Source organism: Solea senegalensis, linkage group LG8 (genome assembly GCF_019176455.1).
Source record: "Solea senegalensis isolate Sse05_10M linkage group LG8, IFAPA_SoseM_1, whole genome shotgun sequence".
NCBI lineage: Eukaryota > Metazoa > Chordata > Actinopteri > Pleuronectiformes > Soleidae > Solea > Solea senegalensis.
This window is the reverse complement of record NC_058028.1, coordinates 967,328-992,235: the sequence shown is the minus strand read 5'-3', so window position 1 is coordinate 992,235 and position 24,908 is coordinate 967,328. Positions and strand designations below refer to the sequence as shown.

Here is a 24,908-nt window from a genome sequence, read left to right as displayed (position 1 = left end):
TATAAATAATCACAAGTTTCAGTTTCTGAAGAAATCTGACCTTGACCTTAATGACTCACTTTATTAATGACTCACTTCATTAATGACTCATTTCATTAATGACTCACTTCATTAATGACTCATTTCATTAATGACTCATTTCATTAATGACTCACTTCATTAATGACTCACTTCTACAACAAAAGCATCTTAAAAGCCTGTTAGCGTCGCAGATTAACGCGCTGTAACTGTGATTAACCGCTAGTTATCTGACGTTTGTGTGTGTGTGTGTGTGTGTGTCCCCTCCAACAGTTGGCACAGGACACAGAACAAGAGCTGTGGTCGACTTCAGAAGCGAGCGGTGGATCAGTGGTGCACAGCGGCCGCCGCCAAAGCCTGAAACTGAAAGCCAGACTATCCCCCCTCCTCACCCTCTCACCCTCCCCCTCGCTCCCGCTGCCGCCGCCACCCGAGCTGCGCTGCTCCCCAGCGCCACGGCCTTGATCTACAATTACCTCTGTCACTTTGTGTTCCACTGAAGAGAAGAGGCCGTTTAATGCTTGAAGAGGATGAATGAGTGAATAATTACATTCTAAATCAGGCTGAAATAATGTATTCAACAACACGCACACACACACACACACACACACTGTCAAAGTTAACGTGATAATCGCACATTACAGAAAACTCATTTTAGAGCCTCTAATTGTTTCTGATGCAAATTAACGCACAAACACACACACACACACACACACAGTGCCCTTCTGTGAAGTTAGTTTCAAGTTGGATATTGCACACTGACACAGATCCAGCAGCGTCTGCTTTTGTCAAACTAACTTCACCAAACTTCTACGTCACACAGAATTGTGAGAAAATCCTCTGAAGAAAGAAAACAAACACAAACTGAGACAAAGGAGAACAAATAACAACAATGTCAACACAACTGGCAAATCAACATAAACAGAGAGAGAGACGCACACACACAGGAGCAGCTACAGGATGCATTCATGGACCCTCGTAAACGTCACTATTTATGAAAGGTACAGAGCAAGATAAGTTTCGAAGAAGCAGCTTAATGATGCATTCAAGGACCCTCGTAAATCCCATCACTTCTGCAAACACACTTGCTGCTGCCACCTTGTGGTACGAGAAAAATGACTAAATAGGTCATTCATTTGGTCACGGCAGAACTTTGAAAATATACTTTTTTATCGTGTAAAATAAATTAGTTTTGCATGTTTTTGTTTTGGTCTCTCTCCATTTCACGAGAGAATTTGGATTATTTACTGTCACATTTAGGTCAGTGTGTTTATATGTTTACCATTTTATATTTTCAGCAGCTTTATTTTTAGCGTGCGGAACCTGTGAGACCGATATATTTTGAAATGTAGCCATTTTATGAAACATATTTGCAAATTTCCCCCCGTTGACAGACTAATGAAGGATTAACTTATAAAACATACTTGTTCAGTCCCACGTTGATAAGAATAGAAAAAATAAAAATACCACATGATGAACTGAAGTTTATTCTTCTGATGTCTTTTAGTGTTTTTACTGTATATTACTTTTCTATTTATCCATCTACTTGTTTATTTGTGCGTCTGTTTGGAAACCATGTGTTTTTTATATGTGTTGATTAAGTTTTTTACGTAAGAATAAAGAGTAAGAAGATGAATGTTTGATCTGTGGTGAACGATGATGAATGCATGAACAACGTTACCGTTAAAAACCAGCAGAAACAAATCAAATCATTTGATATAGAATATTAATGTCAACACTGTGTGATCCACTGATCTCAGATCTGAAAGCGTTCGACTTCCTGTGAGCAGCAGCTTTGCAGTTTAAACGCGCAGCAGGTGACAACATGAGTGGCTGGTGTTGGAACGCAGTGAGAGGATGAACGAGGGGCGGGCGCTCGATCCACGGCGACAGGAAATGAGCAGGAGGCGAGGGTTAGAGAGGATTATGAAGAGGCCGCTGACGAGGGGCCGCTTTTGTTCACGCCTGAGAAAAGAGGGAGTGCAGGAACACACACACACACACACACACACACACACACACACGAATGAGGGGAAACTGTGAGGTTTTAATGAACTCTGTGAACGGTGAAATGAGTGAATGTGAGACGCATGTTTGAGTGAAACTGACTGTTTAACATTTTGACCAGAGCGGTTTCTCGTTGGAGACTTTCCAGAGTTTGAGACAGAGACAGAGACAGAGACTGAGGATGTTCCACTGAAGTTCCACACAAACCGCCGCGTCTGTAAATGCAATTATATGGAAACAAATAATATGTGCTGCTATCAAAGCTAAAGAGAAGCATCTCTGTTATTATTACACCATGACTGCTTTTCCTGAAGGAGACGCAGCACGTTTCCCTCCACAGTTTTACACCTTTCGTCGCGATAAACGCCGTCCCGACATCATGATGATGTGTCAGAAACCATGAGTCGTGGTGTGAGGTCTTATAATAAAAAACAGAGGCGGGAAACGCGCCGTAGATGCCGTCAGAATACACGCAGAAGGAAACCAGTATAAAAAAAAGCTTTTTTTCCTAAATAAGTAAATTCAATTTACATTATTTATTTATTTAATTTACTTGAATATTTTTAAAAATATATAAAAACTGAAGGACGTCATGTGACAACATGTGGACATGAGACTAGAGTATAGAGTTTATAGTCTGTCTATAAGTTAAAGGAACGCTCTGTACTATATTTACTGTAAGTTTTACCACAGTCAAGTTCTCAGAGTTCACAGATATTAAGTGAGGAATAAGATTCTCTTCTCCTGCTAAATGTAACTTGACGGAAGCTTTTAAGGCTCAAACATTTATGTAACAGCAGAATAAAACATGACCTACATGTGAAAGATTTCAAACGTGCTGTGTTTGTGCTTCTGCTGCTCAAAGACACAACAACAACTCCAGCAAATGGACAAAAAGCCCTGAAGAGACTTTGATCAGGACGAAGAAGTGGAAGGAAACCTGACCCAGATTCTCTTTTGTCAGGGTGGGAAGAGGACACTGCTGCGGGGGGCGGAGCCTATCATAAACACGGGGGGAACGTCCAAACACCCTCAGGTCAACCATAAATCCTCAGAGTGGGTCCTGTCCACACTCGAGTGTCAGGTCCCGCTCTGTGTCACAGCCACGGACCAATAAAGTTTCAACACTATTTACTTTTCAAGACGACGACACAGTCCAGAAAAATCACCGCCGGCTGTTTTTACGCCTCCGCGCACCGAGGAAGACCATTCCTGAAGCTGCTTCACGTTCCTTTGAAACACTGTGAACGGCAGAGGAAACAGCTGCAGCGTGTGTGTGTGTCTCTGTGTGTGTGTGTGTGTCTCTGTGTGTGTGTCTCTGTGTGTGTCTCTGTGTGTGTGTGTCTGTGTGTGTGCTGCAGTCATTATTTCAGTCCTCGTGTCTGGTTCCTCCCACAGCTGCTCACACTTCACTGCTGGCAAACACACGGGCAGGAGCTGCGTCTGCAATCTCATCTGTGACGAGGGAATAAAAAATCCTGTCCACGCACACGCCACCAAGACGTCCACGTTCTCAAAGACGTCCACGTTCTAAAAGACGTCCACGTTCTAAAAGACGTCCACCTTTTCACAGACATCCACATTCTCTCAAAGACGTCCAGACGTCCACATTCTCTCGAAGACGTCCACATTCTCACAGACGTCCGCGTTCTAAAACGTTCGTCCACATTCTCACAAGCGAAAAAAAGCGTCCACATTCTCACATTCCGTTGGCGTCCACATTCTGAAAGAGCGACGTTCTCAAAAAGGCGTCCACGTTTTACGAACATCCACATTCTCTCGCGTCCACATTCTCAAAGCGACTACATTCTGCGTCGCGTTAAAGCATTCTCAAAGCGTCCGTTCTTTAAAATAAACGCCGACGTTCTTTAAAGCGTTCTTAAAGCATCCGGCCACATTCTTAAAGACATCCGTCCACATTCTTGAAGACGTCCGCGTTCTTAAAGACGTCCACGTTCTTAAACACGTCCACGTTCTTAAAGATGTCCACATTCTTAAAGACGTCGTCGTTCAGATTAAGTAAGTTAATGAAACTTTTGTCTCCTTTAATGGGTCGATAAGTTGATTTTATTTTGTTTTCCAAAATGTTTGTAACTTTAGAGACTAAACCCACAGTGTGTGTCTGAGTAAAAAGCTTTTGTTTTCTAAAATATCTCTTAATTTAACCCCAAAAACCAGCAGCATATTTTCCTGCCGCACCAAAGTAAACAAAGTAAAAGACAAATAAAGAGTGTTTTGTTTGTGTGTGTGTGTGTTCATGACGACAGCGCAAGGAAATCAAAGCAGCCGAGGAAATAACGTGAGGAATTTCACATTGGAAAATCGTGACATGAATCAAACGTCTGACGTAGTCACTGAAAAACAACTGAAAGAAAGAAAGAAAGAAAGAAACTGCGTGCAGCTTTATATCCACATATATCTCCTATAACACTCAGATTTATATTAATCTGTGGATTATTTTCATGATCGATCAGTTACTTTAGCGATTATAACGATTTGCTTTATATTGTGATGTAAATCAATATCAAAGATTGCAATAAAATGTGTTTCCATTTCTCACATCCCATAAAGAGGAAAAACGGGTGTGTTTTTCTAATTGAAACTTTCTTTAAATATCTTTAGCAGCACGGGATCTTCATTTTAAAGACTTGGACTACAGAAGAGTCTCTGGTCACGCTCCAGAAATCCTAACATATAATTATCTCATAATCTGGAGCAAAGTGTGATTACTGAGGCAAAACAAAAGACCTGGAAACGCACGGACCACAAACGACAGATCTGTTATCTCCATTCATGAACTCTCACAAACCACTGGGCTCTGATTTCCAACGGAAACATTCAGAGCTTCGAGGCCACGTCACGGACTGGACTCGGCTCCACTTTCACTTTCTGATGATTGCATCGAGGAAAAAAATGCATCAGCGGCAGCAGAAGCAGAAAGATCTCACTGGTTATTTCTCCTCTGAGTCTTCACTTCTAACGTGTGGAAAAAAGGCAGCAAAAGTCAACTGCTGCTGGATATTAAACCATTCCGCGCTGATGCAGTAATTACAGCAGTAATTACAGTATACATAACTGACATGACTCCGCCCCTCTGACAGGTCTCCACTCCTCTGACATGACTCCGCCCCTCTGACAGGTCTCCACTCCTCTGACATGACTCCACCCCTCTGACAGGTCAGGACCCGCCTCTGTTCCCTCAGGTTCACACGATTGTTCACAAACAGAAGCTTCTTCTTCTTCTTCTTTTATGAAAACATGTGTGAGAGTTGAATAACTCGTGTGAACTGTGAACACCTGGAGAACCAGAGATGAAGTGATGATGATGATGATGATGATGATGAAGTGATGAAGCTCTGATCAAAGTCTTCACACTTCAAATATTCAACACCATAATCTCAGGAAGTCCATGATCAGCTGATTTAAAATAACAAACTCACCTGATACGACTAAAAACAGTCGCTGAATAAACTGCGACCTGCTTGACTTTGATGATAGCGCCCTCTACAGCTAATATTAGCATAGCAATAGCAACAAAACTACATATTTTGAGCCCAGATCTTAGAAATAAAAAGACTTAAAACTGCTCTAATGACTTTTAATCACATGGGAAAATGAGCAGCACCTGTGTAATCAATAATAAACTGTGATGTATTCTGACTCTGGATTTTAATGCCAGTAAATGCTAACCAGCTGAAAACCACATTAATATTTATAATCCAGTCTAACTAACTGAACAACAGCATACATCAATATGTGAGCAACACTGCAGCTCCATCATGATCGTTATTATTATTATTATTATCATCATCTCACCCACAGGTGACCTTCAGTTATTACACACAAATGTATTCCACAGAGTCATGTGACCACACACGCACAAGCACACACACACGGGTTTGTGCAGCCTTCATAGTGAGGACAGTCAAAACCAGGCCTGAATCCTAAAAAACCTTTTAAAGAAGCGAAGACCAGACAAACGTCCTCACTCCCTTAAGTTACTTGGTCCTCACAAAGATACCCATACAAGATCACACACACACACACACACAAACAGGTTTGTGCTGCTGTACTTCTCAGGACTCTGCACAAAGCCTTATCACTAACCTTAACCATAACCAGTTAATGACTAACCTCAACCTTAATCTTAACCAATAACCACAATTCAACTCTTACTCCCAAACTTTACCTAACAGAAACAAAAGGTTCTGCCTCATTAGGACCAGGTCCTGACAAGGTCAGTGTTTATGACTAAAGAGTGAACATAATCCTTAATCTGACCACACAACATGTCTTTGCATTATGAGGACATGATTTTTGTCCCCATAATGAGGTCCTCACGACATGAGGAATAACTGAAACACAGATTATCCATATAATTATGAATGATCAGATTAATAATCAAAAACAGAAACCTTAACCTCCCTGGAACCTGAACCTGGAGAATATTCCATGTGACTTTTCAGGATATTATAACACAACATTTTTAAATCAGATTCAGAATCCTGAGAATCCACACACACCCACAGACACACGAAAAAGAAGAGATTTGTGGTTCAGGTGTGACCTCTGACCTTATTAGACACCTGATATCTGCTAAACTGCCTCGTTATCCTCAGATTAACAGCTCAGCACAGACTGTAAGAGCAAAAGTAAGGATCGACTTTCACTAATCTGGATTAAATGAGGTCAGTGAACTCAAAACACGACCCGGAAAATATTTTCTACACCAATAAATTTAGTGTTAGGGTTATAGAGTTTTTTTTTTAAATAATCATCACAAGCAGGTTATTATTATTATTATTACATTATTATTATTATCATCATTATTATTATTATTATCATTATTATTATTAATCAGCCAATTGGTATAAATTCAAATATACATTTTGTGTGATATATATAGTGATGTGATACTGTACTGATTCTTTGATAAACAGTATTAGAAAAAGATCAGCCTCAGGTATTTGGCCAGTTTATTCTCTCGCCTCCTCCTTCCACCTCTTCTCACTCCAGATGACGCTGATTTTTTTATGACACGATCTGTTAAAAAGACTTAAAATCCTGAAAACATGCATGAATCTCCAACATTCAGCAAAGGAAATGTCTAAAATGTCAATGTTTAACAGAGGAGTATATTTAGAGACAGCACCGCGTGATGGAAAAGCAACATGAATCAGTACGTTTACATACAGAGGAGACGATCCATCCAATACAACTTTTGTCACGATATTATCACAATGTGTAAGTCACGACATTATCACAATGTTTAAGTCACGATATTATCACAATATTTAAGTCACGATATTATCACGATATTTAAGTCACAATATTATCACAATGTGTAAGTCACGACATTATCACGATATTTAAGTCTTGATACGATATAATCACGATATATAAGTCACGATATTATCACGATATTTAAGTCACGATATTATCACAATATTTAAGTCACGATATTATCATGATATATAATTCACGATATTATCATGATATTTAAGTCATGATATTATCACGATATTTAAGTCACTATATTATCACAATGTTTAAATCACGATATTATCGCGATATTTAAGTCTCAATACGATATAATCACGATATTTAAGTCACAATAGGATATTTATGTCACGATATCCATGTCATGCTACGATATGAATCAACTGATTCTCATGATTCAGTTTCACAAAAAAACTGCTTTACAAGTCACTAGTTTGTGTCGCAGAGAAAACCACGACACGGCAGTTTCACGCAGCCGTGATGTGATGACTCCTCCCACAAAAACAACATGACTGACTGATACCAAAACTGTATAATGGGAAAAGCAGCATGAGATAAAACCCTGACCTGCACATGTATGAGTGAGTGAGTGAGTGAGTGAGTGAGTGAGTGAGTGAGCAGGTCAGTAGAGCTGCTGGTGACAGACTTCACGCTGTGACACCGAGTCTCTTTATACGGTGAGATTCCTCTCAGACAGAAGCAAACGCTGCAGGAGCATTCACACTTGGATGAGCATCCATCCGCTCCTGGGTGTTGGTCAGGGAGGGAGAGGTTATTGTCCGGTGGGAAACTCCGGCAAGAAATGCTCATAATGCGATGAATAAATTTACATAAAATCAGCACAAACAGGGATAAAGGTTTCCACGGCAGTGTCAGCTCTAACAATGAGAGCGTGGAACTGTGAGTGGGGACGGGGCCAAAGCTCACATCCATCATTATCTTTTTCATTTAGCCGAGGAAATATAATCAGGGGCGATGATGAGGGGGGGAAAACTGAGCAATCACAAAAAGCCAACATTCAATCTCAGCCAGATAACAAAGGGAAGACGAGAGCCGGCTCTGGATGACAGGATGCCCTCGGGGCGGTTCTGCTGTTATTATGTTGGAGAGGAGAGGAGAGCTGCTGCTGCGTGTGTGTGTGTGTGTGTGCGGCAATTACACACCGGAGGATGGACTGGGGGGAGGAGGGAGAGGAGGGGGAGGGTCCAGGCACAACAACACGACCTTGACGAGAAAAGTAGGAACAGGAGGCTCGAGCAGCAACAGCAAGAAAACTGGAGGCAGACTGATTTATCATATGTAGCCGATGAATCTCTGATAAGACATTGAAACCATGTTTAAACCATGTTTCTGCTGAGTGGAACAGTACGTATTATTTTGTGTAATAGAATAGAACCAAATAACCAGTATAATAGTCTTTGGCGTCGCTCCTTTAAGGGTACCAGAGTAAAATGGTACGGTCCGCGACAGAAAAGTGATGGATCGAGGCTGTGGTTCCATCATGGTACGATGAGGTTTGACGACGGTAAAGTCCTGGGTCACGCTGGTGTTTGGAACCTTTACTTTGTCGTCATGACGTCGTACCGGTGCGACGACATCGAACGTGACACAACAGTGGAGGACATCCAGCTACATGCAGCGATGGTACAATACCACTTCTATGTTTCCTATACTGGTATCACAAACTCACGTCCGGTACAGTCTTTGTACAGCATGAACATATAAAGCTTTATATTTTATAATTATGCAAAGACATCATTCACCAACTGTGTCACAAATAGTGTTCTCCCAAAAAGAAGAAATAAACCGTCCAAACATGACCCAGCTAAAATGCCTTTTCTCTGAATTTGTCGTCACACCGGGAACTAGAAATCATCACAGAAACTAGAAAATATTCACACGTAAGAAGGAGGAAGATTCATTTAGTGATGGATTAATAGTTGATTATTCCACATGTTCTTCTTTTTTCCATTTCTGGTGTCTTTTTTATTAAGGCAGTCAGAGGCAGGAGGCGATCGAGTGCTTTGTTCATTCTTCAAACTAACGCTATTCCATCATCCACCATCGATGAACCAATCCCAAACCATGGAGGATTTAAGAAATAACAACCGTATTCTTATTTTCCGAGGAAAGAAACTTGGCCTTAGCTATTTTTTTCCCCCCTCCGTCATCAACTGAACGGAGGCGAAACTCTGGGACGACTTGACGGATAAGTATGTGACAATCTGGGGCTGGTCTGGGAAAACTGTACGTAAGGCGAATAAATCATCTGCTGTTCCCATTCTGAGCTGCTGCTGCTGCTGCTGCTGCTGCTGCTGACACTGTGGTGAACACATTATCCACGTCCATTATCTTTAACGTCAGTCCTGATTAAAAAAACCACAGAGGTTCCGTGCGTGAGCTGGAGAACATGACGAGGACAAAGAGGGAAAAGTCAAATCCCAGAGAGTGCTTTCACACACACACACACACACACACACACACACAGCCTTTGTATGTTGTCGTTTCACAGGTAGATAACGGAAGTTTAAGGAGATTAAATGTTGCGAGAAACACTGCGCGACTGTTTCCCCGGCGCTCACTTGGGGAAACTTAAGCCCCTGAACTTCACCTTCATTGTCGTCGCTCTTAATATAACAAATCTCCTTGTGAAGAGGACACAATGTGTCGTGAGTGAAGACAGTAACACAAGCCCGGTGGTGTGAGATGGAGCAGTTGGCAGTGCCCACACCCACACCCACACACACACACACACACACACAGACACCCTGTGGCCCTGAACAGCTTCAGAGGAGCAGGTGTCTCACACATTCTTTATATAAGCTCTTGTCAAACACGGTGGAGAGCAACAAGGCCTCACAGCTGCAGGACAATGGAGTCACAGCAGCGCTCGCTGCATTTACACCACGTTTGAATGAACTGAATAAAAGCGTCACTGACACTAAAACCTGACTTTCAGAACACAAGGAAACATGCGAGTGCAACGAAAACACCCAGATAACACGAGTGGAAGTCAAAGAACGAGGATCATTTTCTCTTGATTTTAATCCTGTAAGAGGGAGTTTTATTCAAATCCCACAAAATCAAAAAAACAAATGTTTGTTTTTAAAAAAAATAAATAAAAATGCATCAAATTGTAAATCGAGTTTGGTTTTGAGAAATAAAAAGACAAATAGAAGTAGATTGATTCATTGATTTTATTTATTATCAGCATTTTACTCCAAAGGTTCATGGATTTTGTTTTATTTTTTTTATGTATTTAATAATTCATTCATAAATCTGTCACTGCAGTACAGACATTACATGTAGATTGGAGCGACAGAAGAATAGTGTTGGTCAGTAACTGGTTACTGAAGTTTTTTCCTTTATTGTATCATTTATAATTAATTTAACAGTTATATTTTATCCGACCAGAAACAAATTGGCTTAAGTGATCAGTCATCAGCCGGATTTCTAAAAAGCTCATATCGGTCAATTCATGTACAGTAAAAAACTGACTTAAAAAAATGTCATATTGTTAAGTCCATAGATGACATGAAAGAGTTGGAATGTTACGTGCTACAATTAAAGGTTTAGCACAATCACAAACACTGCATTCAATAAATCACTTCATTTAATTGGACAACTCTTTCTTGTCCACGCTTGTTTCTACGGGCGTCAAGCTTCAAAAATGTAGATCAGTGTTTCTCAAACCTCAACATGATGACGTGCTCAAATGTTGTGTTTTGTTTTTAATGAAGAAAAGCAGAAAATATTAACAACGAAGAAGCTGGAATTCGCTTTAAAACAATCAAAGCATTAAACGACAGTCAAAGACGTTGGGGATTAAGCGAGTAAAAGATCCACTGCTGTTGATGGTGTCGGACCACACTGTGTGAGTGAACCCAGCGAAGAAGGAAAATGACACAGAGCCACAGAAACCGACCACTGACAGATGAAGAGGAGCGAGGTTAAATATTTCAGCCACTTTTCAAGACTCTTGTGTTGTCGCAGAGTGAAGAAGCACAGAGTGGCCTTCACCTTTCAGCAGATCACTGACACGTCGATGAAAGGCCTCTTTAGTTCCTCTCTGAAGCTGAAGCTCCTCTCTACTCTCGTACCCTCTGGCTGTGAGCCGACTGAGCGGCCGCCCTGCCTCTGGAGAACAGCTACACGACACGACTGCCAACCGCCAACAATCGGGATGCTGATTTAATCCTAACTATCTGACAGACCCTGGTTATTAAAGCAGAACCGTGCAGGATTTTCATTTAACTCTTGTGTGCACGACCTGTCGTCACTGACAGGAAGTGTTCGTCTCATTACCGTAGCTCCTACACGGTTTGTGATAGCTACCAATCTCAAAAACTATGGACTGGTGATCTGTCCAGGGTGTCGCCCGAGTCAGTTGTCTCCACTGCCCCCTATTGTTTGTTAGGGGGAAAAAAGAAGGACATGGATTCGGACACTGACACGGTCATGGACATGGTCATGGACAGGTCATACTGATGTTTACCTGCTGTCTCCCACTGTACAGTGCGTGCGACTCCAAGCAAAGACAGGTAAAAAGCAAGATGTCTTACTCTGTATAAAGAAATTTATACTGTGAGATAAACACGCGATGACATATCCGACAATTAGCGATTTTTGCCTTATCGCAGCCCTTCTTTGTTTCACTATAAGGAACTTTGGGTTACGTCAGCTTGTCACTTAACTTGAGTCCAGCAATCACTTATGGATTTTTGTCAGAACCAGTGTTTGGAATAACGCCGCTTAAAAGAACGGCGTTAGGTAACAGCATTATTTTTTCAGTAATGGGGTAATATAACTAATTACTTTTCCCGTTGTTACAGTGCCGTTAACGTTACTGGACGTAAAATGCGGTGCGTTACTATGCATTGATTGAATAAACTGTGTAATCCCAATGCACCCCTGGCTCACAGCTAGTGAGGAGGCGGGTTAATAACGGTGTAAGCGATTATGATTGACCAAGGCAGAGTCATGTTTCACGCATTCCAGCAAACGCACCGCACACACACACACACACAACAGCTAAACAGAGAATCGATGAAGCAGCAGAGACGGCGAGTCAGGACTCAGATGTAAAGTTGGCATTTTCAAAGTGGCGATAAAATCACTTCTTCAAGTTTGTTGTGATCAAAGGCAAGAACGTACATGTAATGTGTACATTATGTCCCGGAGCCAAAAACTTTGTCGACATCCGTTGTAAGCAATTCTAATTTAATGAAGCATCTCACAGCGCACACGCATCTACAAAGTTAGTTGCCAAAACACCGATTATTGAGAGTTTGATTTATTTAATTAAGAATAAGACGACAGAGCTGAACACACTTTTTTGTTGTTTAAAAGTTTACTTTTGTTGATTTGATTTAATTTGCTAGAGTTAAATGCACTTTATATGGTGTAACTGATAATACTTGAAGTGCAGGATAAACATCTTGCTGTCTGTCGACGTGCAATAAATATAGAAAGTTATGTACAAACATCTGTCTGTTCTACTCATTTCAACTGACTTAAATCCAAATTCTTTAACATATAGCAACTTTTTTTTTAAGAGTAACGCAATAGTTACTTTCCCTGGTAACGAGTTACTTTTATTATAGAGTAATTCAGTTACTAACTCCGTTACTTTTTGGCGCAAGTAGTGAGTAACTATAACTAATTACATTTTTAAAGTAACGTTCCCAACACTGGTCAGAACCCAACAGGCTTGGGTCGGATATCAGTGCCTACATGGTAACCAAAGCAACTCATACAGACAGATTTTATCTTCAACAAAAGTCCGATCGTAGTCTGATTATAGTCTGATCATAGTCTGATTATAGTATGATCATAGTCTGACCATAGTCTGATCATAGTCTGATTATAGTCTTATTATAGTCTGATTATAGTCTGATCATAGTCTGATTATAGTCTAATCATAGTCTGATCTGATCATGGTCTGATCATATCTGATCATGATCATAGTCTGATCATGGTCTGATCAGTCTGATCTGATCATAGTCTGATCATGGACTGATCATAGTCTGATTATAGTCTAATCATAGTCTGATCATGGTCTGATCATGGTCTGATCATAGTCTGATCATAGTCTGATTATAGTCTGATCATAGTCTGATCTAACACAAACTGTCAGGCAGTTCCAGCAGACAGCTGGTCATTCCTGAAATGACTGAACATGAGCTGTATGTGCAAGAATCCCTGACTAAACACAACAGAGGATAATTAGATTTTTTTTTATGTTCTGACTTCTGGGTTTTTAGAAGCCTAACAGAAGACAAAGCCAAGAAAAAATAATTAGAGACTGCTGACAGTTTTTCAAACTGTAAAAACAGAAAGCATTAATGCGCCTGTTACAGGCACACGTGTCACTATTATATAGTAACAAATAAAAAAACTGACAAACTACAGTACAGGAAATATCTAGGTCAGGTCATTGGCACAAAGATGTAAAGCCCAATTATGCTTCGTATTCTTTGTGTTGGTTAGAAAAGTACGAGTGATTTCACCTTTTTATCTGTATTTAATCAAAGACTTTTTCCCCTTCTTGAGTCAACAACAAACATTTCCTGCAACAGGAAGTCCTGGTTAGAAAAGACAAAGAGGACAGAGAGATAACCGAGACACAGCAGGACATTGGAGGACGTCCTGAGGTGGGCGGGCCCTCAGGCTCTGAAAGACACGATTCAAGGAAAATTGCATCTTTCATCAGAAGACGAGCTGTTCAAAAAGATCTGGAGAGGAGTTAAGACGGTCGGACACTGGGTTTCCACAGACAGGCGTTAAAATCAGATCCCTCTTTATTCTGTCTTCATAAATCTGGATCAGGACCCACACATGAAACAGACGAGGGTTTATTGGGGTCAGCAAATATATGAGCAGAATTCTTTCCTGCCTTTTATATGTGATTTATATCTACAGTTCACCTCTGAGCCACATGAGGGGGCACATTCATTTTCAAGTCTTCAGTGAGACACGAGACATGAACCGACCCCTGCTTTTATAATGAAACAGTACATTTGATGTTAAAGAACAGACTGCAGTTAAAGTTAGAGTAACTATCACCTGTGAGCTTAGCTAGCACGAGGACGGATGTGAACCAACCGCTGCTTTTGTTAATAAAACACAAAACGTAAAAGTTACAGAACACACAGCAGCGCTACGTAGCCCAGCTAGCATTTGGGAGCAATATTAGTAACCAGTAACCAGTAAATCAGTAACCTGACCCGTTTTTTTTTTTCATGAAAATCAAAAAATAAAAGTTACAAAAAAAAGCAGCTCAAGTTGGCCAAAGCACATAAGCTAGCATGAGGATATGCATGAAATAACCCCGACTTGTTGATAAAACAAAACATTTTGACAGACGGCCAGTTAACTTTGCCAAACTACAACCTGGGATTTAAGCTAGAACGAGGACAGACTTGAACCGACTCCAAATTTATTATAAAAACACTAACATTAAAGAACGGACTGCAGCTAAAGTTAGCCAAACCTGTGTATCACCTGTGACATAAGCCAGGAAAAGGATGGACATAAACCAAACCCCTGCTTTAGAACCGACCCCTAAAAACACTAAAGTTAAAACAATCTGCAGCTAAAATTAGACAAACAGTAAGTCCTTATTTTAATTGTATTAAAATAAATATGATAAACATGAGCTTTAAAGTCAACAATGTCCAACTGTAGATGGATCAAAGTTAAAAAGACAAAAAAAAAGAGAACATGTGTTCATCTCCAACATTTAGCAAAGCAAATGTTGGACAGAGGAGTGTGGTGGACTTAGAGACAGCTCTGCCGAAAGCCGACCGTCGTGACCACGTTCACTGGTATTTCATTCTGTCAACTCATCTGAACAAATGATTCACTTTCACCCAAAACAACTGATTTACAAGTCACTCGTTTGTGTCGCAGAGAAAACCACGACACGGCAGCGATATGATGACTCCGCCTACTTTGAGGAGGAGCTATGAAGTCATGGAAAAATAACGTGACTGATACTAAACTGAGCTTCGACGGAAAAGAGCCATGCGATGTGAACCCAACAATCACTAAATCCTCCTCTGTTACTCAACATAGCAGCAGCTGAATTCACACTTCCTGCTCAATTTGAGTCACACACACGTCATCATTAGCAAAAAAAATGGAAAATTGTGTATATTTGTAACTGCATTGTGTTTCACTAAGAATCATAAATCCCCAGACAATGAGCAAGCAATTAAAGCAACAATACACAAACTGTGAATTTAAAATGACGGCTAACAATGTGAGGCAGGACACTCTCATATCCACTTCTCTGGAGATAATCATGTGGACAGGAGAAAGAGAGGCTGCAGCGTGAATGAATGAATGTACAGGTCATGACTGTACCACTGTAATAACATTTAAACACCAACATCCATAAATCAGGACTTAATTAGTGGTTGATGAGGGTTTTCCCACACGGATCCATAATCCAGTGTCTGTGGCTGCACCACAGCTGCTCTCACACACACACACACACACCGATTGTTATGGCTTCGTTATAATGGTGTGAGAGAACAGGTCAAAGGTCGACGTCTGCCGAGCGCAGACACGCGACTGCGTTCGCTCTCTGCAGAAAACAGACAACACGCGAGTGATGAGACGCTGACGCCGGTTATTTTACACACGCGGTCAGAAGACAATGATGCTGCACCGTGTGTGTGTGTGTGTGTGTGTGTGTGTGTGTGTGTGTGCCGCCTCAGACAACAGAACCCCACACACACACACACTCTCCTGAAACCCCGGGCCTTGATTCACGGTCACGCCTGGACCTCATTATGAGCTGGAACACAAATCATCGCTGGCAATCGAAGAGAATTTACAAGGAAATGATTGAGTCCATGAAGCCTCACCGACACAGAAGAGAAGTTATGAAGCACAACTAATAAATAATAACCGACAAATACAGACGTGGTTAATATAAAACCAGGAAAAATATTTTGAAATCTAAAAAAAAATTATTCATTTTCTTATCTTATTAAAATATCTTTCTAAATAATCGCAATATCATTTTTTGACCATGTTGTGCAGCCAAAGGCCACAGTGGGTCCCAAACACTGGGCCGGGACCCACAGACGGGTCACAGGGGAGATTTTTAGGGTCCTGAAACATATTTGGAATTTTTTTTTATAACCTTTTATAACAGATTTGTGTTTATTTTATTTATTGTTTATATAAAATGCATAGGAAGTTTTAATTGATTTACCAAAACATCTCCAGGAAATTATTTGTTGACATTAGTTGATATATTATCCATAATATCAAGATTTTATTTGCCACAGAATATTCTGTTAATACATTAGTCACATAAAATCATTTTTTATCCACATGATGAGATTTATTTCTGTATGAGTCAGACTGAGTTCAGGAGTAAAAGGAAAATTCAAACATTTATTTTAAATCCTAACTTATCAATATAACAAAAAATAAAAAATACATAGGACATTAAATGTCAGTCTTAGAGGAGATAAAGAATCCCAAAACAAAACAATCCGCCAGAGTTTAAGAGTTTATACAACATACAAATTAAATCTTGTATTCCTTAATTTTAGAATAATCGACTAAAATAAATAAAGATGAATGAACAAGGATCAGGGGGAGATAACGACACAGTGGTTTCAGGCTACACATTAAATAATATGGATATACTAGTATATTATTATTATCATTATTATTATTATGAACCAAAGCAGTCGGTGGAAAGCGAGCGTGCAAAAACAACAGTTTATCTTTAACACAGCTGAGTGTGTTTGTGTGTTTTTGTTTGTTTTGGTCGACGTGTGAGTTTTTGTGTCTCCGGTCTAAACAATCTACATAAAATCTTGCAAAATATTTAAAAAATAAAGACACGAGTGTCATCCTGATTTACAGCAGGTTCTCACACACACAAACACAACCTCTGCAGAGAATAAACAGTAATCAGCTAAATCTGACAAATATTTGATTCATGAATGAATTGTTGTTTAAAAGGCAATTTCTTTTTTTTTTTATTATTATTTTTTTTTAAACTCAAAATACTGACATCCACAAAACCACAGATATTCAGTGAAATGTCAGTGGAACAAAGAAACCAGGAGAACGAGCTGGTGTCATCTTTTACAAACCAGTTCAATGACTGTCAAATTAGTAGCTGACTAAGATAAGATAATCTTAATTGTCCCAAAGGAAATGTAGTATTTGATAAATGACCAACAAATCGTGACCCTTAAAATAATTTGATTTAAATCTCATCAACAGCATTGTTTCCTTATTTAAAAAAAAAAAAAAAGGTCCAGTGAATGAAATGTAAGTGAAATTATTTTCATTACACATGAAGTGAAAATAAAAAAATGTAATTTAGGTTTTTGTAAGTTTATAATCCCATGAACGTATAATTTGTTGTTTTTTCATGAATCTTTAACATTTATGTTATGTTGCATGTACAGCTGAACTATTTTAAACACAAATGGTAATTTTTACGTCATTATTTTCATTTGAGAAACATTTAAATGACGACTGTGTGATATTTGTGCAGATCTCTTCAGTCTGTAGATCGAGACAATAACTCACTAAAATCTGATTTTTGACTGTAACATATGTTTGAAAATCGTAGGAGACGTACACAGCAGGGTCAGCTCTACAGAGGCGGCCATTTTGGACCTCCATGTTTTTACAGTAGCCCACAGTGGACAAACTAAACATGTTTATCAGTTTTTAAGCTAACTCAAGGCTAAATTCAACAACACATGGAAGAGAAGAGTGAGGTTCAACTTCAACATTAAAGTTTACACACTGTACCTTTAATACGTGTGCGTTTGATGTTTTCTGTCCCACATTTCAATCTGCGATAATTATCGATATCGACTGACGTGAAACTTTTTTGCTTTTTTTTTTAACCGCACTAACGGTTTTCCTCAAATCAGAGGCACCAAATCCAAACCCGTCAAAGAAGGCACCACCGAGGCTAGGAGCGGCCCTGCTTAACAAGATAATGTCATGTCTTTACTGTTAAAGAACATGGAGTCATGTTTAACACTGTTGGGGCCCCTGTGTGGCCCCCGAGCAGCCGCTTCTGTGTGGGATTACAGGACTAATGAGGGGATAAACACATCTTCTTCATCAGCCTCTTACCTTTTTGTGTCTGTCTTTGAAAGGTAACGCGGGCCACGGCATCTCGTGCAGAAAGTCCTGCCAGTGTTTCTGGTCCTGGTCTGAGGACACGAAGACGATCTCCAGCTTGTCCTTGTGCTCGGAGCTCTTCTTGAACCTGCTGTAGAACTCACACAGGCTGCCGTTGAACTGCTTACACGGCGCGTTCAGGCTGCAGCCGAAGAACAGCCCGACCAGCGACAGCCTGGCGCCCAGAGACTGCACGTCCACCTCGGCTTTCTCGCTGTCGACGAGCCGCTCCCCGAGCAGAGTCTCCAGAAAGTCCGACATGGCAGCGACGAGAGGGCGACGCGACGCGACGACTCACCGACACGACACCGAGCGACCGAGCGACGAAGCTGAGCGACTCACCGCTCCCTTCACTTCCTCCACCTCCACCGCGAATACCTCGCTCAACTACAGCCGTGGAGTGTGTGTGTGTGAGCGGAGGCTTTCACCGCCGTGTACCTCCTCCTCCCTGTGTGTGTGTGTGTGTGTGTGTGCAGGAATGTTGGCAGCATGGACGTCATGTAAAACTGCGGCCGTTAGCGGTCAAAACGGGCACTGCAGTCCAAATTTAAATCAGAGCTGTCAACGGTTGGAGATGGAAGTCCGAATATCCAAGTTCCTACTTAAACAGGAATGCCCCCTCAAGTCGTATTTTTTTTAAAATAGCTTTCCAAGATGGCCGACACTAGCATGTAAGTAAAAAAATGCTTGGTTATTATTTTATGGTTCATTTCACTTCTGTCTTAAACCTTAAGTTTGTGAACTTGTGTTTGCAAAATAACATGTAAAACATTGTTATTGACTGCTATTGCTAACATATGTTTGCTTGCTGTTTTTTGCAATCTTTTTTCTAACTGATTTAGTTTTTTCATGTTGCTATGCATGTTTATATTAACTGCTATTGCTAAAATAGGCTAACTCGGGCTAGCCCGAGATACGTTTTTACATGTTATTTTTTGCAATGTTTTTTTTCAACTTCTTAACTATTTTAGGTTTTTTTGTGAACATGTTGCTAAGCTATTTGCTTCCGCAAAATACCATGTAGAGCATTTTTATTGCACAACATTGGCTAACCAGGGATAGCCTGAGGTATGTTTACATGTTGTTGTTTTGTCTTTTTTTCCGACTTCTCAACTGTTTTGAGGTTTTCTTGTGAAAGCATGAACGTGTTGCTACGCTGGTCATACTGCTGTTCATGCTAACATTGGCTAGCCCGAAGTTTGTATCCATGTTTTTTTTCCGCCCAACTTCTCAAATGAAGCGCGATAAACTCGGCGGTATCGTCACTCCCAGTTGCAACGTAAATGGAACTCACAATTATTTGTTTCACAGTAAATCAGTCGTACGTCACAGTGTATTTTTGTTGCTACAATGTTTGTGGCTAACAGTGGCTAAATACAATCGTGAAAAAAAGTCAGGCTTAAAAATAAATTCATTTAGAAAATATCAAAGTACTCTAGTCGATGGCCATGGCTGCCTCTACAGACGCGTCGATTAAGCGCTACTTCTGATCAAGTTGCTTGATCCTGTCGCTGTGGAGCTCAGACAGACGCGGCGTCTGAGACGCTGTCATGGAGCCGTCAGTCGCTTGTCGCTTTGTTGTGGTAAGTGGTCAAGCCTCTGCAGTTTTTGTTTTTTTTTCTTGTGTCTGATTTTTTTTTTTGTCTGACTTTTTTCTTGTGCCGGATTTTTTTTTTTGGATGTTTTGTTTTTTTTGGCTGGCCCTATATGTTTAATAAGCTTTATTATAAAACTAACATGTCAAAAAATAAAGCTGAGTGTAAAAAAATAAATAAAACACTGTTGTTATGAATGTGCTGCCACCTAGTGTCCACAGGAGGAAAGTAAATCTGCTGCAACTGTAGTTCATAGTAATCCAAAAGTTTCTTGCACATTTACTACTTTAAACACACGTTCAAGTATTTATAATGCACTTGTTAGTGTTTATATTATATTTGTACTTTACTACAATACAGAAAATATTCATTTTACAACTTAAACTATAAATGACTGGGATAATAAACAAGTGTTTTTCACGGTGTGGTTTTGTCCCTTTTTTGTTCCGTTTGCTTGTGTTGAATAAAAATAAATCACAAAATGTAATAAATTCAGAAGAAAACAAACATCACTTTGAGGAAACAACACAGTAATAAATAACTATTTTCTGATTTTTAGTGTTCCTAATAAAGTGATCAGTGTCAGTTATGGTGTCATTGCAGGCAACTTTTTTGTTTCTGCTGCATAAACAACTTTTTCTACTTTAAAAGCATCATTTATAGCAAAGGTTTCATCATTTCAATTATTAAACAAACAGTTCAACATCAAAGGTCACTTTTATTCATTTATAGAGCGAAACATGACAAAAACAATATATAGTTGTTGTGTTTAACGTGAGGCGACACATTCATGAACATTTATCTGCACACAAACGTCAGAAAACGACAGAAATCTGCTAATTAAATCCGTGAATCAACAGCTCTTTGTTTCATTTGATGCTCATTCTTTTCCGTTGCACTTTCTAAGGCCGTTTATTGTTTGTTATATTATACGTTATTATTATGATATTGTTGGGATGAAAAGTGTGGATTTTTCTGACCTAAGTAAAGTCAACAATCAGCTGCAACCTGGTTTTCTTGGAAACAAGCGTCAAAGACAGGGACCGTCAACAAATTACAACATCCACAAAGAAACCACATAGCAGTGTCATGTCTGTAAAAGTTATCGTAGACTTCATTAATCTCCTCCAGATTATACAACAAAACATATTTGGGAAAAAATTCCTAATGAAGTTATAGACACTTCACATATTAATAATAAATAAAAGTTATTTTTTCCAACTTGATGTTGTAGTATAATCTATAGGAGGTAAGTGACATTTTATCAGCCCTACAATGTTATTATGGTGATTATATTAATATTCTGAATACAATTTGCCAAAAATTACAAAAAAGTATGTTTTTCCCAAATAGATGTTATAGTACAATCTACAGGAGATTTATGAAGGTGTGCTGGCATTTCAGAGACACTACACTGTTATTATAGTAAATATATTAACAAATATTCTGAATAGAAATCACAAAACCAAGTATTACCTTGGTAACTACCAAAAGTTGTGAATTATTGAAAAATAAAATTAAAAATTATGAAGAACTATGTTTTGTTCCACATAGATGTTATAGTATAACCTACAGGAGATAAATGCAGTCTATAGTGATTTTATAGACTACAGTAGTGATGATATTAGCAAATATCCTGAATAAAAGCAGACAAAAAGTACAAAGAAGGATGTTTTTGTCCTCAAATACATGTTGTGGCATAACCTACAGGAGATAAATATGTCTATGGTCATTCTAGTGGCACTACACTGAATTATGGTGATGATATTGACTAATATTCTGAATAAAAAAACGCAAAAAGGTGTGAAAAAATAAATGAATGATATATTTATGGTATATAATCTACAGGATCGTAATTAAAGAGGTTGTAGTTGATTGTTTTACTTTACTTTAGTGGTAAAAATCCGCCACATGTGTCACAAACAATAACAATTCATTCATGATCACATGATTATTTTATTTAATAATCATGAGTGGCTCTGAGTTACAGTGGGAGAGATGAAGGTGGTGAATGCTTATGAAGTGGTTACTGTTAAACAGAGGAGAAATGACGATGACGATGATGAAGGGTTAGGGTTAGCAGCAGGAGACTTCAGTCCTCAGTGAACATCATCTTCACCAGGTCTGGTTTGAAACATTCGTCCTCCACCAACTTCTGAGGCTGAAACAGAGACACCTCATCATCGTCATCATCATCATCATCATAACTGCAGCGTAAAATAATATTCACCATTAAATAATAAAATATTGCCTGAATTTCATCTCAGCTAATTCCAAATAACATAATATATCATATAATATTCTGCTATTCTTTTCAGCTTGTTCTACTTTAGAGTAGATATATGCATATATATACACATATATATATAATGTGTCTGTTAATATTTTACAATGCAGAACATATATCTGCTAAATCTAAATATATTTATAGCATGTCATATTAACTGTTATTTTGATAAACAGGTTTTTCTGTGGCGATGTATCTGTATTCTGTATTATAATACCATATATTAAATATAATATAATATACTATAGTTTATACATAGAATATAATGAATAATAATAATAATAATGTCTCTGTTATAATGTTAATAACATAATAGATCTACTGTTTGCTGTTATTTCTTATTTTATTTCTTCTGTTTTATATGTTTATATATTATATTATATTATATTATATTATATTATATTATATTATATTATATTATATTATATTATATTATATCATATTATATTATATATGCTGCCATGGTAAAACCTCGTGGGGGATTAATAAAGTTCTAATCTAATCTAATATAATAGAATCTAACGTAATCTGATGTTATCTGATGTGATCTTCTTACAGTGCCGTATCTCAGGAGTGTGGGGACACCGCTCAACTTCAGATTCTTCTTAAAGTCGTTGCTTGGATTTTTCCAACTGAAACAACAACAACAAGACGACACAATGAAGCAGCTGAATATTTGATACAATAAAACCTAAATAAATAAAAGACTCAGAGAATCGTCTGTCAGTCACGTCTGTGCATAAATCATCCGCTCAAACGTGAAGAATCCTGATCTTTATGTGATCTTGAATGATTCTTTTCATAATTTGTCGATTCTTTTTATACATTTGATGCAGAAAAGGTTGTGTTGCAGCAACAACGTGACACACACACACGTTCTCTGAGAAAACGCTGCAGTAAAGACGAGTAAATCACTGACTAAGCTCTTTCTCCCACTTGACAGTAGATGAAGACGGAACCTTCAGGGAGATGAGCCATTTCTGCTCGAACCACTGGTTCAGCTGAGAGAGGAAAACAACAGAGGCACAGGTCAGGGTGTAAATAACAACAATAATAATAATGATAGTACTACATACATGTATTTATTATGCACTTTACATTAAAATAAATGTCAAAGTGCTACAGGAATAAAAAGTCACGTTAAAAAAGGCTATAAAACCAGGTTTAAAAAAACAAAAACATACTAAATCATGCAAAAAGATGATGAATGAATTAAATGTAGAGACACTTAATCTCTGTCTGTGTCACAAGCCACATTTTAAAAATCAGAAATTTACCATAAACCGCCATAATCGTACATATTAAAGAATAAATAACGTTTATTTCATTTATGTCCCTTTACATTTTACATGTAAATCGTAAAAGAACTAAAAATCTGAGGTAAAAATATAAAAAGATTAAGTTCATTGTGTCTTTCACACACATGAAAACTAAAAAAGTGCAGAATATTAATTGTAAGGATTGTTTCTCTATGAAATAATATAAATACATTATGACACAGACGACTTAGTCTCATCTTAATGTGTATTTAACAGAATATTAACTATCAATGTTATTAAACCTCCTTTATAATACAATAAAACAGACAAAGTGAATAGATAGAAAACAATTGATTGATTGATTGATTATTGACCATAATTATTACTTATATTTAGAAACTGATGTTATTATTTAGTTTTTATTAGTATTAGCTAGTTTGCTATTAGTATTTTATCATTTATTCTATTTATCACGACATTCATATGTTTATTAGTATTTAGTTTAGTTAATATAGTTTTATTAGTATTTAATTTTTATTTTCTTCAGTCATTCACAAATATGAATTAGTATCCAATTGAGTTGGTGTAGTTCTAGTAGTTATTATTGGTTATTGCATGAATCTTTGCAGTATTTACAAGTACTATGCTGTTTATACATATACATATTCAAGTGATAAAATCTGAACAGAATCTCAACTTAATAAATAAAATATGAAATGTAAAACATCAAAACTCTATTAGCACAGAGATAGTTTAACTAGGTGACACATGAACACGTTTTATTAAAACAACAACACTAAGACTTTAAATAGAAACATGTAAAAGACATCTATAATCTTATGTAATAATAATAATATTTATAATAATAATAATAATGATAATAATGATGATGAGTGCTGTACCTTTGACACAGTCCGGACACCAGCTCTTTCCTTCGGCGTCTTTATCACCAGAGAAATAAACAAAAACATCTTTTCCTTTCCTTTCAGACACAGCGCGGCAGAATTCATCGTATCCGCGAACGTTCACTTGTTCATAATGCGTCATGTTTCCAACACAGTTCACGAGAAGAAGGCGTTAAAGTCAAAGAAAAGGCAGAGAGTGTTAGTGTTTAAAGAGTCAGAGATGAGTCAACTGAACCTGGTAGAAATACTCCACACTCACCGCGTGCACTTCCGGTCTGAGCAAAGGTTCTTAAAGCGACAGTACACCCGACTTTAACGCTCCAAAACTGTCACTACAAAGTACTTCATAAAAATCAAAACATGACACAAAATAATATTT

The 24,908-nt window shown here is 38.4% G+C and overlaps 2 protein-coding genes across 2 annotated transcripts in view; both read right to left on the bottom strand.

Moving 5' to 3' along the window:
• nxn (nucleoredoxin) overlaps nucleotides 1-18,925 on the bottom strand; it is a 44,361-nt gene extending 25,436 nt beyond the window's left edge. The window contains exon 1 of the mRNA XM_044032824.1: nucleotides 18,436-18,925. Coding sequence (XP_043888759.1) covers nucleotides 18,436-18,744 — 309 coding nt within the window. The 5' untranslated portion in view covers nucleotides 18,745-18,925. The remainder of the gene's footprint in view (nucleotides 1-18,435) is intronic.
• Nucleotides 18,926-21,232: 2,307 nt separating this feature from the next.
• Nucleotides 21,233-24,796, bottom strand: txndc17 (thioredoxin domain containing 17). Its single transcript, XM_044031384.1, has 4 exons — nucleotides 24,527-24,796; nucleotides 23,285-23,366; nucleotides 22,922-22,997; nucleotides 21,233-22,239 (listed from the first exon to the last, which is right to left on the bottom strand). The coding sequence occupies exons 1-4, from the start codon at nucleotides 24,669-24,671 to the stop codon at nucleotides 22,171-22,173; spliced, it is 372 nt and encodes a 123-aa protein (XP_043887319.1). The 5' UTR covers nucleotides 24,672-24,796; the 3' UTR covers nucleotides 21,233-22,170.
• Nucleotides 24,797-24,908: the final 112 nt, after the last annotated feature.